Raw genomic sequence first — 15,208 nt, 5'->3', positions numbered from 1 at the left:
GGAACAACTGCTCATTTCTGACCCTGCTTTTTTATTTTTAGGGATGAGACAGCGTGGCTGTGACCTCGCATGAATCTCACGTTATCTTCTTCATATGGCTAGTGACAAACTTTTCGGAGCAGCCCATTCTGCCGTTATTCCACGGGGGCGTTCGGATAATTATTTTTACATCAATGGCGTCTAATTCTGAAGCTGAATAATTGTAGCAACTCAAGAATACGAATTGTGTTGATGTTAGACATAAGACGTGTTTTTATAGGATTCAATGATTTTGATAAGCTACGGCTCACCCCGTTTCTTGTAGCTGAATGGTACCGTCCAGTGGTGGTGGTTCTGGTATCCTCGCAGGGGGGCAGCAGCTCGTGTCTTCAACCCGCTGGGAGGCCAACCGATCAGCCTCTCGACCTGGACGACACTTCCCCAGATTCTTTACACACAAAAGAAGGAGCAGCGATGTTCATTTGTTCTTTTTTCATGCTTTGAGCCGATCAACAATCCCCAAATAAGCGCCGTGACTTGTTGGGGATTTTGGGGGGAATGCTCGTCCACAGTGTCGGGAAAGGTGAGTGAAGCCCAGCGAACCGGTAAAGACTTAATTTTGCATTGATGTGTGGAATATAACAACATGTATTTTGTGATCAACAAGCGAAAGTCTTCTGAATGTACTAAGATTCAATTCAAGATCAGTCTTAAATCAGAACCAGAAAGCCTTTAATTGTCCCACATTGGGAAAATTTGCAGATCATGCCTTAACAAAAGCTGAAATCTATGAGAAACCAGCACTATAGTGATGCAAGTGTCATGTTTCCGTGATAAAATATGTAATAAATATTTCTATTTTTAAACAAGTGGAAACGCAGCATTGTCCTGGCTACTCGTGTTTCCACATTTAAATGAATTAAAACTCAATTGAAGCCCCCCCCCAAAAAAAAACAACAACGTTTTTTTAAATATATTTATTTTTGAATTGGGTTGTATTAGATTAGTCTGTGAATACATTTGCATTTCACAGCAGTAACGTGATGAAAGGAATATGAAAGGAAAGAAAGAAGTAGAAAAACAAAATACATAGCTGCTGTAAAGGCAGCCAGCCACTCTCATGGCGCCACCTTGAAGTCAAAATACCAACTAATGTGAAACAACATAAAAGACATAGTCGTTCAATATTCAGTACTTTCTTCACCCTCTTTGTCGTATGAAGCAGTTTGAGATAAAAGATGAAAGGATCAAAGCATCCTTTTCACCAGTGGATCAATGACATCATGGTGGAATGCGCACGTCTGCTACAAGCTAAATGTTAAAAGCAAAGACAAAGCTGTAGCATCCATTGACAAAAAGAGATTGTCTCACATCTCCTGTCACACGTAAATCCGCTTCAATTCCAAGCCGCTGCAGTTCCACATACACATCGCTTAATTGCTTATACTCACGAGGCCTGCTTTAGCTCATCCTAGCTGTCTTTGGGAAGTAGGTGACATACATCCTGAACTGATTGGTAGCCAATCGCGGTGCGCAGTTGAACTAACAGCCATTCACACTCACAAGTCGTTCTTCCCCAAAGATTAAGAATGTTTATCTTTGAATATTGTTCTACCATCGCTTTGCACGTGTTGCTCCACCCTTTGTGTTCAGAATATCCGTTGCTTGAACGGTAACACCATCTCCAGATGCTAATTCTATGTCCTGTACGAGTAGGAGCTATGTGGTTCTTTCAGTTAGACAAGGTGTAATTGTCTCTGTTTTATTCTTAGTTTAACAGTAGCCTTCACTTGAGAGTTGCGATAAACAGCTTGAAGCTACTTTTTCAAGACTTGTTTACTCTCTGCAAACTGCCACTTGATGCGAAGTGATTAGACAGAACCACTTGCCTTCATACAGCACTTGTATCCCTAGGTTGTGTTCATAAGTCAAAGCAGAGAATAAGTTTAAAAACTCAGATATCAGGTCACTTGTACCTGAGCGGAAAAAAAAGCCTCATGGACTGTATCTGTCTTGTGCTAATTACAGAGCAGAGAGTGACAGTGAATTCGGGCCGTTCCCATCTGGAGACATGCACTGTACGGTGGCCGACTGCAAAGCTCTGCTGCTGCTGATTGTTCTCCTATGGGATGAAACCAGAGCCTTGGGACTTAAAGCCACAGTATGGCCTCTGTACGCTCAGAAGCCCCTGCTGTTAGCGTGGAACGCCCCGACGGAGGACTGCTCCCCACGGCATCGCGTTTCTCTTCAATTGGACCAGTTCCAGATAGTGGCCTCCCCTAATGAGGGTTTCGTGAGGCAGAACCTCACCATCTTTTATAGTGACCGCCTGGGACTGTACCCCCACTTTGAGCCGGACGGAACGCCTGTCAATGGCGGTCTGCCGCAGATTGCCAGTCTGTCACAGCACTTGGAAAAGATGCCAGAAGGGGTGAAGAAGTACATACGTGAGCCCAATGCCAAAGGCCTGGCAGTTATTGACTGGGAAGAATGGCGCCCCCTTTGGATACGCAACTGGGAGGCCAAAGACATTTACCGCCAACATTCTCGAGAGCTGGTGCGCCAGAAGAACCCCACTTGGCCGCTCGAGAGGGTCTACAAAGTTGCCCTTCAAGAGTTTGAGATGTCTGCTAAGAAGTTCATGCTGGAGACGTTGAAGCTTGCCAAGCACCTGAGACCCAACCAGCTCTGGGGTTTCTACCTGTTCCCGGACTGCTACAACCACGATTACAGGTGGACCCTGGAGAGCTACACCGGTCGCTGCCCCGACGTGGAGGTGGCCCGTAACGAGCTGCTCAATTGGCTGTGGACCGAGAGTACTGCTCTCTTCCCGTCCATCTATATGGGCAAAGTTCTGCGCTCGTCTGATTCCGGACGCCAATTCGTGAGGAATCGAGTGAAGGAGGGCATGCGATTGGCATCATCTGGAGATGGGCTAGCGCGTCCCGTCTTTGTGTACACTCGACCCACTTATATGAACTCTCTGGAGCAGTTGACAGAGGTGAGAACTTCTTTATAATATCGCTTCATTTTTTTATAGCAAGCACCTTTAAGAGTTACGGGTGAGCTGTAGCCTATTCCAATACATTTTGGACACGTGAAGCAGGATATACAGATGACGAGACTATTGGATTGATTGGATTGGCCTTTATTAGTCTCGCAGTGGAGAAATGTACATTTCACAGCAGCAAAGTCATGAAAGGAAAGGAAGAAGTAGAAAAACAAAATATAGGAAATGCTGTAGAGGCAGCTACTCTGGCGGTGCCATCTTGACGTCAAAATAACCCAAAAATAACTAAATAACAAATAATATGACAACGCAAAGACACAGTCATTCAATCTTAAGCACCTTCTTTGTCGTATGAAGCAGTTCTCGATGAAAGACAAGAGGATCAAAGCGTCATTTTCACCAGTGGATCAGGGACCTCATGGTAAAATGTGCATGTTTGCTACAAGCTAAATGTTGAAAGCAAAATGAAGCTGTAGCATTCGTTGACGAAAAGAGATTGTTTCACATTTCCTGTCGCACGTAAATCCGCTCCAATTCCGAGTCACATTCACACTATGACTGAAACATTAATTATATTCAAAGACAGTCAATGTTTTTTCATATTAAATCATGATTTTTTTGCCTTTATTTAGCATCATTTATAAAATTGAATCGAGAAAAAGAGAACCTTGAAAAAAGAATCCATACTAAACCACAATCATAATCTTCGCTCATTCACTGCCATTCCCGAAAATTGAATTCCCGAATCTGTTCGGGTTTTGGTTTTTCTTGCGGAGGGGCCGATAAAGCGTTGGTCAGCCCTCTGGCAATGTTTTTCCCTCCCACGAGGGGGCAGCAATTGCCTTTTGTACCGCTGCACCCATTTCAAGCTCAGATAACTCCAGACTCATATAACTTAGGAATTAACTTTTTTTTGTGATGAAAGAAAAGAGTAAGGTTTCTTACGTTGCAATTGAATGTTTATGTAGTCGTAAAACTCTATATTCTGTGGATCCTCCAATTTGAGTCAAAATGACAAAAACCCTGACACTGGAGTGGACACATGTTTGCACGTCGTCTGGCAGTGAATGAGAAGTTATAAAAAACAAAACAATGGGTCATTTTTCAAAATCTACCTGGCCTAATACAGACTCCAATTTACACCTAAAGTGCAAATTCCACACATGAAAGCTGGAGCTGAAATTTGAACCTCAAAGTTTTGAAGTTCAGGATTCTCTTTACGATACCACTCCTTCCTGTAGGTTTTCCCATCAATTCCAAAATGGTGTGTATTTGCTCCTTTTGACCTTTTGGGCAAACAAAACTTGGCTTTCTCTGACTCAGTTTTTCTGCCACCAATTGAAATCTCAGCTCATCTGATCTGGAGGAGCTTCACACGACTTTATCAGCCAGCGCAGTCCTTTCCTGTGCTGATCCAACACATTTGTGCGCGGATGGGTGTTGGTCCGTTTGAAAAGCTCGCTAACACCCTGTTGATGGCTTCCTTAGGATAGGAGAACAAAAAACAGAAGGTCACATGTAGTAGCGAAGGAGGGTAAAAAAAGGATGCTTATCCTAATTAAATGAGGCCTTGTTTGTTGTTTGAAGACCACAGCGTGATGTCATGTTTCATGACATTCACCGAGACCTTCCGGTAACTCCTCCTGGTAGCATATTCTGCTTAACTCATTCACTGGCAGACATATGCAAAAATGTGTCCACTCCAGTGCCATGGTTTTTGTCATTTTCACTTACATTGCAGCACCCAGAGAATATTGAGTTTTAGGACTACATAAACATTCAATACAGCATTAGAAACCTTAGACCAGGGGTCGGCAACCCGCGGCTCCGGAGCCGCATGTGGCTCTTTCACCCCCCCAGCTGCGGCTCCCTGCGGCTTTAGAAAATAAATAATGAGTATTTAATTTAATGTATATTATTTTAGTTCGTTCGTTTTTAAAATGTAATTCTAAATTTGAAGATTATGGTGATTATAAATAATATAAAATAAAACGTATTCAATTTTTTTGTCGCTCATAATATACGTCACAACCATCGACAGTGGACATATATCTGGTCACAACCGCCAAATTGCGCAACATTTCTTGAATTTTTCGACCCCCAGGTAGGCCAACTATGGATAAATCTAAGAAAAGAAAAGTGTCTGAAGAAAACAGAAGGTTTAATGATACGTGGGCAGATTCGTTCGCCTTCACTGCTGACGAGACGGGTTTACCGGTATGCTTCATATGTAATGAGAAGTTTGCAAACAACAAAAAGTCAAATGTCGTAAGACATTTCCAGAACAAACACACAGCATTTGCTCAAAAATATCCTGATGGAGATGAGAGAAAAAGAGCCGTTTCGGAACTGATGCGGAAGGCTGATCAGAGCAAAAATCATTTTATGAAATGGATGAAATCTACAAATTCAGCTACACGTGCTAGTTTTGTGGCCGCTCAGGAAATAGTCAGGCACGGGAAGCCGTTCACAGACGGAGAATATATAAAAGAATCATTCATTAAGATGTCAGAACATCTATTCACAGACTTTAAAAACAAGAGTGAAATTGTGCAGAAAATCAGGGAAAAGTAATCTTCAACCCAACGTCTTTTTTTCGGAGTTTAAAATGTTTTTGTTGCGTGCAGAAATGTAATTTCGCTTCTCTGTAACAGTTCATTGATTCATAAATGCAACACACTATAGTTTGTTTATGCATATATAAAGGTAAAAAACGATGATGAAAAGATGCAGTGTTGTCTTCATTTTAAATGTCAAAAGGATTTTGTAGCTCCCAGTGTTTTCTTTTCTGTGGGAAATGGGTCCAAATGGCTATTTGAGTCGTAAAGGCTGCCGACCCCTGCCTTAGACTTTCTTCTTTCATTAGAAAGAATGAGTTAATTCCTAAATTATATGGGTCTGGAGTTATATGAGCTTGAAATTGGACGGCTTCCCAAAATACAATGCAATACATATACTGTACATCCCACTTACGACCGAGTTCTGTTGCGACCAAACGGTCGTAAGTCAAGATGGTCGTAAGTCGAAATCCATGTAAAAAATGTTGAATAGAGACTCAGAGGCTAAATGACTCACAAACTGCCCCCTCTGGTGCCATCACATGGTCGATTGCTGTGCGAGAGTGAGATGCTGGCTGGTTGTTGTACACGTTGCCGGCCTGCTAGCGCGTTGCGGGGCCAAGCGTAGAATTAAAATCTAAAAAATAAGGTCTGGAGGTTGTGGTCGTAAGTCGAACTGGTCGTAAGTCGGATGTTACCTGTACAATAATACTAATACTAATGCTAATACTACTACTACTACTACTACTACTACTACTACTACTACTACTACTACTACTACTACTCCTACTACTACTACTAATAATAATAATAATAATAATAATACACCCTCTTTGTGACATGAAGCAGTTCTAGATGAAAGAGGAGATGATCAAAGCGTCCTTTTCAGCAGTGCATCAGGGACGTCATGGTGGAATGTGCACGTCTACTACAAGCTAATATAGCGCTTTAACAGCAGCTGATGCTGGAACAAAGCGCTAACATGGAAAAAAGGGAAATGCTGACCCCTTGTGGAATGGAAAAAAAACATTGCAGAGGCCATGGCCAGCGCGTTATTGGCACCCAAGCATGAAAAAAACAAAAACAAAATTTATATTAGTCAGTCCCAAGTTATACCAGCTGCTCTCATTAGATCATTTCATCAATTCACATTAAAATTGGTAAATACATATTCAACATTTCAATTAAATGTTGCCCCCTTGTGGAAGGGAAAAACACTGCTAGAGGCCATGGCCAGCACTTTATCGGCACCCAAGCATGAAAAAAAAAACGAACAAATTCGGGAATTGCGCTCTACGTCATATTTTAAATTCCCAAATAAATTCATGAATGGTAGTGAATGAGTGAAGTGGGATCGACAGCAAATGTTTTGAAGCTTCTTTTGGAAGAATGATTGGCTGCTCGTATGAGCTTGATCCATCATGGTTCTTGTGTCCCAGATGGATTTGGTGTCCACCATCGGTGAGAGCGTGGCTTTGGGAGCAGCTGGCATCATCCTGTGGGGAGACGCAGCCTACGCCAGCAACAAAGTAAGCCTCAGACAAACTCGCGATGACGCACGTGTGCTGTGTAAATGCAATGTGATGTCATCGCTTTCAAGCAGCTGCTCTTGTCAAATTGGCTGATTTTTTTTTCCTTTGGGGTCACCACTTCAAAGAAAAAGGGTCACATGGTAATGCCGAACGTTTCTTTGATGGCCGGAGCTTTAGTTGTTTGGGAGAAAAACAAACTTTAATCTTGGCAGGATACTTCAAATGTAGAAAGATATAAATAAAATAAATGCCGCTTGGGTGATTCGGCTTTGATGTGTCTTAATGTTGGAAAGCAGGAGAAATTAAAAACTGAAATTTGCCATGTTTTTTTGTCTTGAAAATGTAACATGAAAAATGAAAAAAAGCTCAAGTGGAAGTTGACACTGAAAAAAACAGCATTAAAAAATGTCTGAAACTGAAACATGTCCAGTGTTTGAAATAACGTCTGCCCGGAGGCCCGGGGCGTACAACTTTTATGTCGGGCGTACAACTTTCAAAACGTCTCGGCGCGGGTGGCCGACAACGTCTTCAAGAAAAAACAAATCAAACGTTTGTTTTGTTCAATAAAACAAAAACTACAAGCGAACCGCTACAAGCCACGTGGACTCCTCTTTCTAAGCTTTCAAAACTTTCAAGTACACTTTTCAGTCACGGTATAGTCCGAAGCACGAAACAGGCTTCTGATTGGCTGCTGTGCCTAGTATGCAAATTGCCAAACGAACGTTTGTTTGTTTGGTAATTTGCATACTCTGCATGGCAGCCAATCAGAAGCCTGTTTCGTGCTTCGGACTATACCGTGACTGAAAAGTGTCCTTGAGAGTTTTGAAAGCCGCTTAGAAAGAGGAGGCCACATGGCTTTGAGCAGACAATGCAACGTAAACATTGCATTGTGCACCATGACAACAAACGACAACTGGAGCAAACTCTTCAGCAAGGAATATTTACCACAAATTAAGCAAGGGAGCATTTGTGGTAGGTACTTCCTTAATTTAAAAAATCCTTTATACTTTGCAACAATTGTTGTTGTTTTTTTTTTTTGCGATAGTCGTCTTATTGGTTTTCAAGTTGTGAAAAATGGGACAGGCAACTTTATGGCTGGGTAGGCAACTTTTCAGAGTTGTCTGCCCAGGTGTCCACTAACTTTTTGTCATGAGTTTCAGACACTGCATGTCATATAAAAAATCCAGATAACTCGGAGTGTGACTATTTTATTTTTGTCCAATGCCAACATTTATTTCCCAGTGCATAAATCAAGTACCCTGTCCACAAGCTGTAACTTTTGTCCCCTTTGTCTTTGCTCTTTTTCAGACCACCTGCTCGGAGCTGGATGCGTATCTCCGGGGTCCACTAGGCAAATACCTCCTCAACGTCTCCACGGCAGCCGAGGTATGCAGCCAGACTCTGTGCTCTTCCCACGGCCGCTGCTTACGCCGAGACCCCGACGCCGACGTCTACTTGCACCTAAACCCCGCCACGCACAGCCTGCGGGTCGGACCGGGCGGCAAACTGGAGGTGGTCGGCGAGCCGGGCCGCGAGGAGCTGGTGGGCTTCGGCTCCATGTTCCGGTGCCAATGCTATCGTGGTTTTGAGGGGGAGCGATGCGAGAAGATGGACCCTCTGTATCAGAAAGGAGCGGCGAGTCTAACCTCGGGGTCGGCTCTACAGTGTGCTATCTTTCTGCTTTTTTATGTTTGGGTGCGACACATACTGTAGACCAGGGGTTCTTCAAGTTTTTGGGTCCCAGGATCACTTACCATGATGCTATGTGGGCGACCTTAGGAAATGTTACTGTAAATTTTCATGGAAAGTTAAGACGAGGAACATGGGAAATATTCAACATTGAAAACAATGCAATTATGGTATTAAATTGAGAATTTTGTATATTTTTGTGAATATATATATATATATATATATATATATATATATACACACCCACCCACACCTGTCTGATGCCATTCAAATGCTGTAAAAAATGGATGGAAAAGTGAATTTTTATCTTGAGAACACTGTTACACAAGATGGAGAGAAGGAAGGGTGAGGGAAGTGTAATATTTTTTTACGGCGAGCGAGAGCTCGAGGTTTCCTGGCCCTTGCTGTGTCTCCCAAAGGTGTCAAATTCCACGTTCCCCACAGCGGATGAGATGAATTGATGTTTGCTGAGGGAAAGATAAGCGGTCAGTGGCTGAGTTGATTTCGATGGAGGCCATTGCAGTATTTATTTGAATGTATTTTAGCTGTTTTCACATTCTGTGCCTGAAACGCCATGACGACTACTAATTTACTACTTCAGAGTGACATTGTAAAAGCACATTGTTTAAAACAAAGATGATTCAAATCAAGCACAACTTTTGTCAAGAGCAAATGCATTTCTGAGCAATAAATAGATTCATTGAGATAACTGAGTTTTTTGTATTCATCATATTTCGGTTTTTAAATCCGTTCATCAATGATGGGTTCACAAGGGTCACTGTGTTTTTTTAATTTAATGACAATTTTCATGACCACTGTATGATCATTTATTCAACCACAATCATAATAATAAGGTTTAAAAAATAATGGATATGAATGTGCGAATGGTTGTTTCTGTCTGCCCTGCGATTGACTGGTAACCGGTTCAGGGTGTCCTCCACCTACTGCCCGAAGACCGCTGGGATAGGCTCCAGCACCCCCTACCCCGCGACCCGAGTGAGGAATAAATGAAATGAATGAGTAATAATTCTTATCTTATACAGGAGATAAGACGACCCATGACCAGTAGAGGGAGCTATAGTTTGCTCCAACTTCCCTTGTTCCCCTTACGAACCAAAATGTTTTCCATTTCCATTTTTGGGTAGAGAGAGTTCAAGTGTTGTATTTAATAACATATTTTTCTTTTATTGATTAGAATTCTGTTTGTTCATTTGCTCAGATGACAAATGAATGTACCGTGCATTATTTTATATTGAATATGCTCCACTTTTGGCACCAGCTCATCAACTGGGATAGGAATGTGCGTAGTCTCGTGAGAATAAGGCGGTTGGGATAATCACTGAATGAATGTAAGAATATATATTTTTGGTTTTGTGTACGCAAATAGTATAATCACTAATAAATATTGAATGATCCGACTCGTTTTTGGGCTGTCCGTCACATAAATAAAGGCTCAACTACTCAACTGCATTTTGCCACCCCTCTGATTGGCGTGTCGAAGGGCGGGGTTTAAGACAAAGCAAGGACCATTCTGATTGGTTGTGACAAATCCCATCAACCCACATCTGTTTTTGTTCCTCTTCCCCTTTTCCTGTTCCGGAAACAGTATTATTCCAGTCACGAGTCTTGTGATATTTTTTGTTTGTTTTTCCAGCATGAGTTGATGATATTTATTAATTTATCCACTCAAATACTTTTTTATCGAATGTAGGTAAGTGCGAAATTGAAGAAAATACACAACACCTGTACTTCGTTTTAAGTTCCTCTCTTGAGTTACTTTTTGACAAGTGTGTATTTACTCCAAAGGTTCGTCACAACGAGAACTTTCAAAGTAAAACACTGCGACTTGATTAATTAAGAAGTAGAAGACGAAAAATTGCCTTATTTAGCAACGCCACTCTTTAAGAAGAAAAAGTACTCCGCCAACGCTTTCGACCACAAGAAATGGTCATTTGATGTCATGAACTTTGACAGAGTAGCTGTGGTTGAACTATGATTTTCTTGTTTTACGACGCAGTTCTGTTCTTTAACCCCCATATTATGTTAATAGTTCAATTTGACCCGTTTCCATTTTTGTGTTAACGAAAGCACTGGATATCCTGTCCTTTTCATTTCTTCAAAACAGTTGTAAAATATCCCAATGGGATCGAAAATATGTTGTCTCTCTTTTCAAGTATGTGTAACGGAGTTGTGGACTAGATTATTAAATTATGGCAGAAGTGAGGCAACATACACACGGAAGACAATAGAAAGACCAACAGGCAAAATAGACAAGGTTATCGGGCAAGGATGTACAAGAATGCTGTGTTATTGTCACTCATCTGACCAACTCCGTTACATATGTTTATAACATCTCAGAAACAGTTGTTGTTGATGTCACCCATTATTTGACTGTTTTGTGTGGATTTTTACACAGGAGTAAAATGACCCACAACATAATCAGCGTGATTTTCTTTTCAATGTAGCATTCAGAGCCGTGAAGCAATAAATGCAGTATTTACTTATATGAAAACAACTTATATGAAAAAGAGTATACAACGGAGATGGCCATTTTGACGTACTTTGAAAAACTAGTGAAAAAAACATTTTGACAAACTAGTGAAAAAAAAAATCAAACTAGTGAAAAAAAAAATCCCAAATTGTTAATAGTAGGAGTTAAATTTGAGAACTTGCTTGCATACCAAATAATGCGTAATGACATTACTTTCAATTCATAATAATAACAACAACAACAACAACAATAATAATAATAATAATAATAATAATAATAATAATAATAATAATAATAATACATTTAATTTAAAAGCGCCTTTGAATTGTGACCAAATGTCGAGACTACAATACAAGGATTTTCACTGATGGGGTGATATTACAAATTATTACAGGATTACCTATGTTGTTTATTTTATTTTATTTTTTCCCTCATAGGCATGCCTTGCTTTCATCCTATCCTGCTGCTCTTGTGCAGCTTATTTAGTAACCTTCCAGGCATCACCATGGCGCCATCGCCCATCTCCCATTTCCCATTCACGGCTGTGTGGAACGCTCCTTCGGCCGCCTGCCTATCCCAATACGACGTGGATCTCGACCTTGGCACGTTCAGCATCGACCAGAACCAAAACCAGACTTTCATGGGTGACGCTATAACCATCTTCTACACTGAGAAGCTGGGTGCATACCCGTATTATAGCCAAGGCAAGGCCGTAAACGGCGGCGTCCCGCAGAACGCTAGCCTCGATGAGCATCTGAAGGCAGCGAGAAATGATATCCACAAGTACATCCCTGATGGGGATTTCCAGGGCTTGGCTGTGGTCGACTGGGAAAACTGGAGGCCGGTGTGGGAGAGGAACTGGGACACCAAGCAAGTTTACTGGGAAGGATCACGAGCACTGGTCCGCTCCAGGCATCCAGACTGGAAGCCTGAGCAGGTGGACACTTTAGCTCATGTGGAGTTTGAAGCGGCAGGCAGAAACTTCATGGAGGAGACGCTGAAATTGGGTCAGAAAGAACGCCCTGGTGGACTGTGGGGCTTTTATGGATTCCCCAACTGTTACAACTATTACAAAAGCAGCAACTACACAGGCCAATGTCCCACTGTGGAGTCTAAGAGGAATGACGAGTTAACGTGGCTGTGGAACGTCTCATCTGCGCTTTATCCTGACATCTACCTCAGCCTGGAGTTGCGAAACTTGGACAAGGTCGTGTCGCTCTATACTCGTCACCGCATCCTGGAGGCCTTCAGAGTGGCGGCACAACCTCGGCCCATTTTTCCCTACGCCACTATTGTCTACACCTATTCGTTCCAGTTTCTCTCCCAGGTGAGTTCAATACGAATATTGTCCTGATTTTTAATATCAGGAGGTTTTAATGAACAGAAATGTTTTTTGAACACATATTACCCGATTGTTTGCCTCATGCAGGAGCATCTGGTCTACACTGTTGGAGAGAGCGCTGCCTTGGGATCTGCAGGGGTTGTGCTCTGGGGTGACCATGTTTTCTCCAAATCTAAGGTTTTACCATTGGATTAGCGTTTATTAGTCTCGCAGTGGAGAAATTTACATTTCACAGCGGCAAAGTTATGGAAGGAAGTGTCTTTGGTGCCCGTTTGGGAGTCACAGGGTGAAATATCAGCACCTAATTCAAGGCAGATTGGGTCGAATCCTATTATTCCCGCACTTGGTTATCAAACTAAAACCACCACAATGACAAATCCATGATTCCTTCTCCTCAGGCCTCTTGCGACGGCGTCAAGTGGTACATAGACGAGACCCTCGGCCCTTATTTGGTCAACGTGACGTCGGCGGCCGTCCTCTGCAGTCAGACCCTGTGCTCATCCAAGGGCAGGTGCGCCAGGCGGGATGCTGAGTCGCAGGTTTACCTCCATCTTCACCCTTCCCACTGGAAGGTGACGTCCGAGCAAAGGATGCAGGGCGGACGTCATTACACGGTCCAAGGGCAACTCAGCAGGCAGGAGGAAATGTTCATGATGTCCCACTTTGAGTGCAAGTGCTACCCAGGATGGGTTGGCGATAAATGCGCCACGCCCCGACCTGGATAAACGCCTATCCAGTAAGTGATGCTGATATTTATGGGACCAGTTTGCCAGCATTCATTACGTGTGCGTTCTCTTACTATGCTTCCTTAATGTGTATGTATACGTGCTGTGTGTTTTTTTGGATTGGATTAGATTAGCCTTTATTAGTCTCGCAGTGTAGAAATTTACATTTCACAGCAGCAAAGTTATGAAAGTAAGAGGAAAGGAAAGGAAGAAGTAGAAAAGAAAACAAGTCGGGTTTTTCTCTATTTCTTTCTTTCCTTTCATCTTCCTTTCATTACTTTGCTGCTGTGAAGTGAAAGGAAGAAGAAGAAAAGAAAATAAGTAGTTTTTTTCTACTTCTTTCTTTCCTTTTATCTTCCTTTCATAACATTGCTGCTGTCAAATGTAAATGTCTCCACTGTAATACTAATAAAGGTAAATCCAATCTAATCAAAAAACAAAATACAGGAGCTGCTGTAAAGGCAGCCACTCTCTCAGTGCCATCTTGAAGCCCCCCCCCCCCCAAATAAATAAATAAATAAATAAATAAATAAATAAATAATGTGACACAACAGAAAAGACACAACCAGTCATTCAGCACTTTCTGCATTCTCTTTGTTGCATGAAGCAGTTCGAGATGTCCTTTTCACCTGTGAATCTGGGACGTGATGGTGGAATGTGCGTGTCTGCCTCAAGCTAAATGTTGAAAGCAAACACAAAACTGTAGCCTCCATTGATGAACCTGTCCCACGTAAATCCGCTTCAATTCCAAGCTGCAGCAGTTCCACATACATTTCAACCAGCTTACATGATTTGTCAATTTTGGGAGCTATTTTCTGTCACATTCTTAGATTCTTGAAGTGATGTGTCATGGTTTATTGCACTCTAATGCTGAAAATGAAAAACAAACATTTAAAATTTTAAATTTAAATGTGGAGATAATGTATGTAAATGGTTGAACGATAATATCAATATTTTTACTTGAGGACGCTGCACTTAATGGCTATCATGGACACGTTCCTAATGTTTGTTTGTTTGTTTAACTGCTGAGCAGCTCAGCCTTTCAGTGGTTGACGTGTCGACCTTACAGTGCATGTGTTTGGTCTCCAGCGTTCCTGTGGGGAGTTTACATGCTCGCCCCTTCCGTTCCCGTGTGGGTTTTCTACGAGTACGACTGCTGAAGACTGTGTAGAATTGTTGTTGACCAGCAGGTGGTGATGTCATAAAGCACACGGAAATGCATCCGAGTCAGGTCAGCATTTTATTTGTATTTTTTTTTGGGGGGGACCCCATGGTGTCCGAAAGATGGTTTTCCCACTACCGTTGGACCTCATGATTTTTCAGCAACTTGAACATTTAGGCTTTTTTTTGCATTTATTTATTTATTTTAACGGACAATTGAAGCTGATTTTTCATCAATCCAGCTTTTAACTACATATACATTTTATTTATTATATTCCTATTTAATTAATTTCAGCGCAAGCAGGCCTTCATACAAGATGCAGCTGCCCTGAAAATATTATATCTTCATTGTATATGAATATTATCTATCAACTGTTTCATTTATTTCCAATGTAAACAAAATTTACCAAGTGATGCACATTTGATCTCATTGGCACAGTTGTCTGTCATTTTACTTCATTCTGGGAAGCAACCGGGTGTTTATTTGTTACGTTTTGGTCGGAGTTTAATACCTAAACCGGTGCACACTTTCATTTTTTTCCCAAAATGTCCAAACAATCTTATCTTTTACTGTTTGCTCTAGTGATTCAGCTTTGATGTATTATTATAATTACTTATTAGTGGTTGCTGGAAATCTTAGCATTGCCAGTAAAAATAATTCAAAGACAGACACCTTTTTATTATTGTGTCAGGGGAAATTAAAATGTTATCTCACGCCAAG

General features: G+C 41.7%; 2 protein-coding genes across 4 annotated transcripts; both read left to right on the top strand.

Annotated features, from left to right (window-relative positions):
• Nucleotides 1-414: 414 nt before the first annotated feature.
• On the top strand, nucleotides 415-9,477 carry LOC148890468 (hyaluronidase-2-like). Its single transcript, XM_089010392.1, has 4 exons — nucleotides 415-562; nucleotides 2,008-2,980; nucleotides 6,987-7,076; nucleotides 8,388-9,477. The coding sequence occupies exons 2-4, from the start codon at nucleotides 2,051-2,053 to the stop codon at nucleotides 8,790-8,792; spliced, it is 1,425 nt and encodes a 474-aa protein (XP_088866518.1). The 5' UTR covers nucleotides 415-562; nucleotides 2,008-2,050; the 3' UTR covers nucleotides 8,793-9,477.
• Nucleotides 9,478-10,363: 886 nt separating this feature from the next.
• On the top strand, nucleotides 10,364-14,553 carry hyal1 (hyaluronidase 1). 3 transcript variants are annotated; one of them, XM_089009820.1, is made up of 5 exons: nucleotides 10,364-10,479; nucleotides 11,697-12,586; nucleotides 12,689-12,778; nucleotides 13,000-13,337; nucleotides 14,416-14,553. In XM_089009820.1, exons 2-4 carry the CDS (start codon nucleotides 11,699-11,701, stop codon nucleotides 13,324-13,326), a joined length of 1,305 nt encoding a protein of 434 aa, XP_088865946.1. In that variant the 5' UTR covers nucleotides 10,364-10,479; nucleotides 11,697-11,698; the 3' UTR covers nucleotides 13,327-13,337; nucleotides 14,416-14,553. The 3 variants fall into 3 exon arrangements, with proteins under 3 accessions (XP_088865946.1, XP_088865945.1, XP_088865947.1); XM_089009819.1 differs by having other exon boundaries at nucleotides 14,360-14,500; XM_089009821.1 differs by lacking the exon at nucleotides 14,416-14,553 and having other exon boundaries at nucleotides 12,689-12,752; nucleotides 13,000-13,273.
• The last annotated feature ends 655 nt before the right edge of the window (nucleotides 14,554-15,208 follow it).

The sequence above is a fragment of the Hippocampus bargibanti genome, linkage group LG12 (assembly GCF_051943395.1).
Source record: "Hippocampus bargibanti isolate YZ-2025 linkage group LG12, ASM5194339v1, whole genome shotgun sequence".
Lineage (NCBI taxonomy): Eukaryota > Metazoa > Chordata > Actinopteri > Syngnathiformes > Syngnathidae > Hippocampus > Hippocampus bargibanti.
This window is presented reverse-complemented; position numbering and strand designations above follow the sequence as displayed.

Bases quoted from the DNA above. Each gene is read 5' to 3' on its own strand.
- LOC148890468 (XM_089010392.1), top strand. From the start codon at position 2,051: ATGCACTGTACGGTGGCCGACTGCAAAGCTCTGCTGCTGCTGATTGTT. The intron at 2,981-6,986 runs GTGAGAACTTCT...CTTGTGTCCCAG, and splicing joins CTCTGGAGCAGTTGACAGAG to ATGGATTTGGTGTCCACCAT. The intron at 7,077-8,387 runs GTAAGCCTCAGA...GCTCTTTTTCAG, and splicing joins CAGCCTACGCCAGCAACAAA to ACCACCTGCTCGGAGCTGGA.
- hyal1 (XM_089009820.1), top strand. From the start codon at position 11,699: ATGCCTTGCTTTCATCCTATCCTGCTGCTCTTGTGCAGCTTATTTAGT. The intron at 12,587-12,688 runs GTGAGTTCAATA...TGCCTCATGCAG, and splicing joins CGTTCCAGTTTCTCTCCCAG to GAGCATCTGGTCTACACTGT. The intron at 12,779-12,999 runs GTTTTACCATTG...CCTTCTCCTCAG, and splicing joins ATGTTTTCTCCAAATCTAAG to GCCTCTTGCGACGGCGTCAA.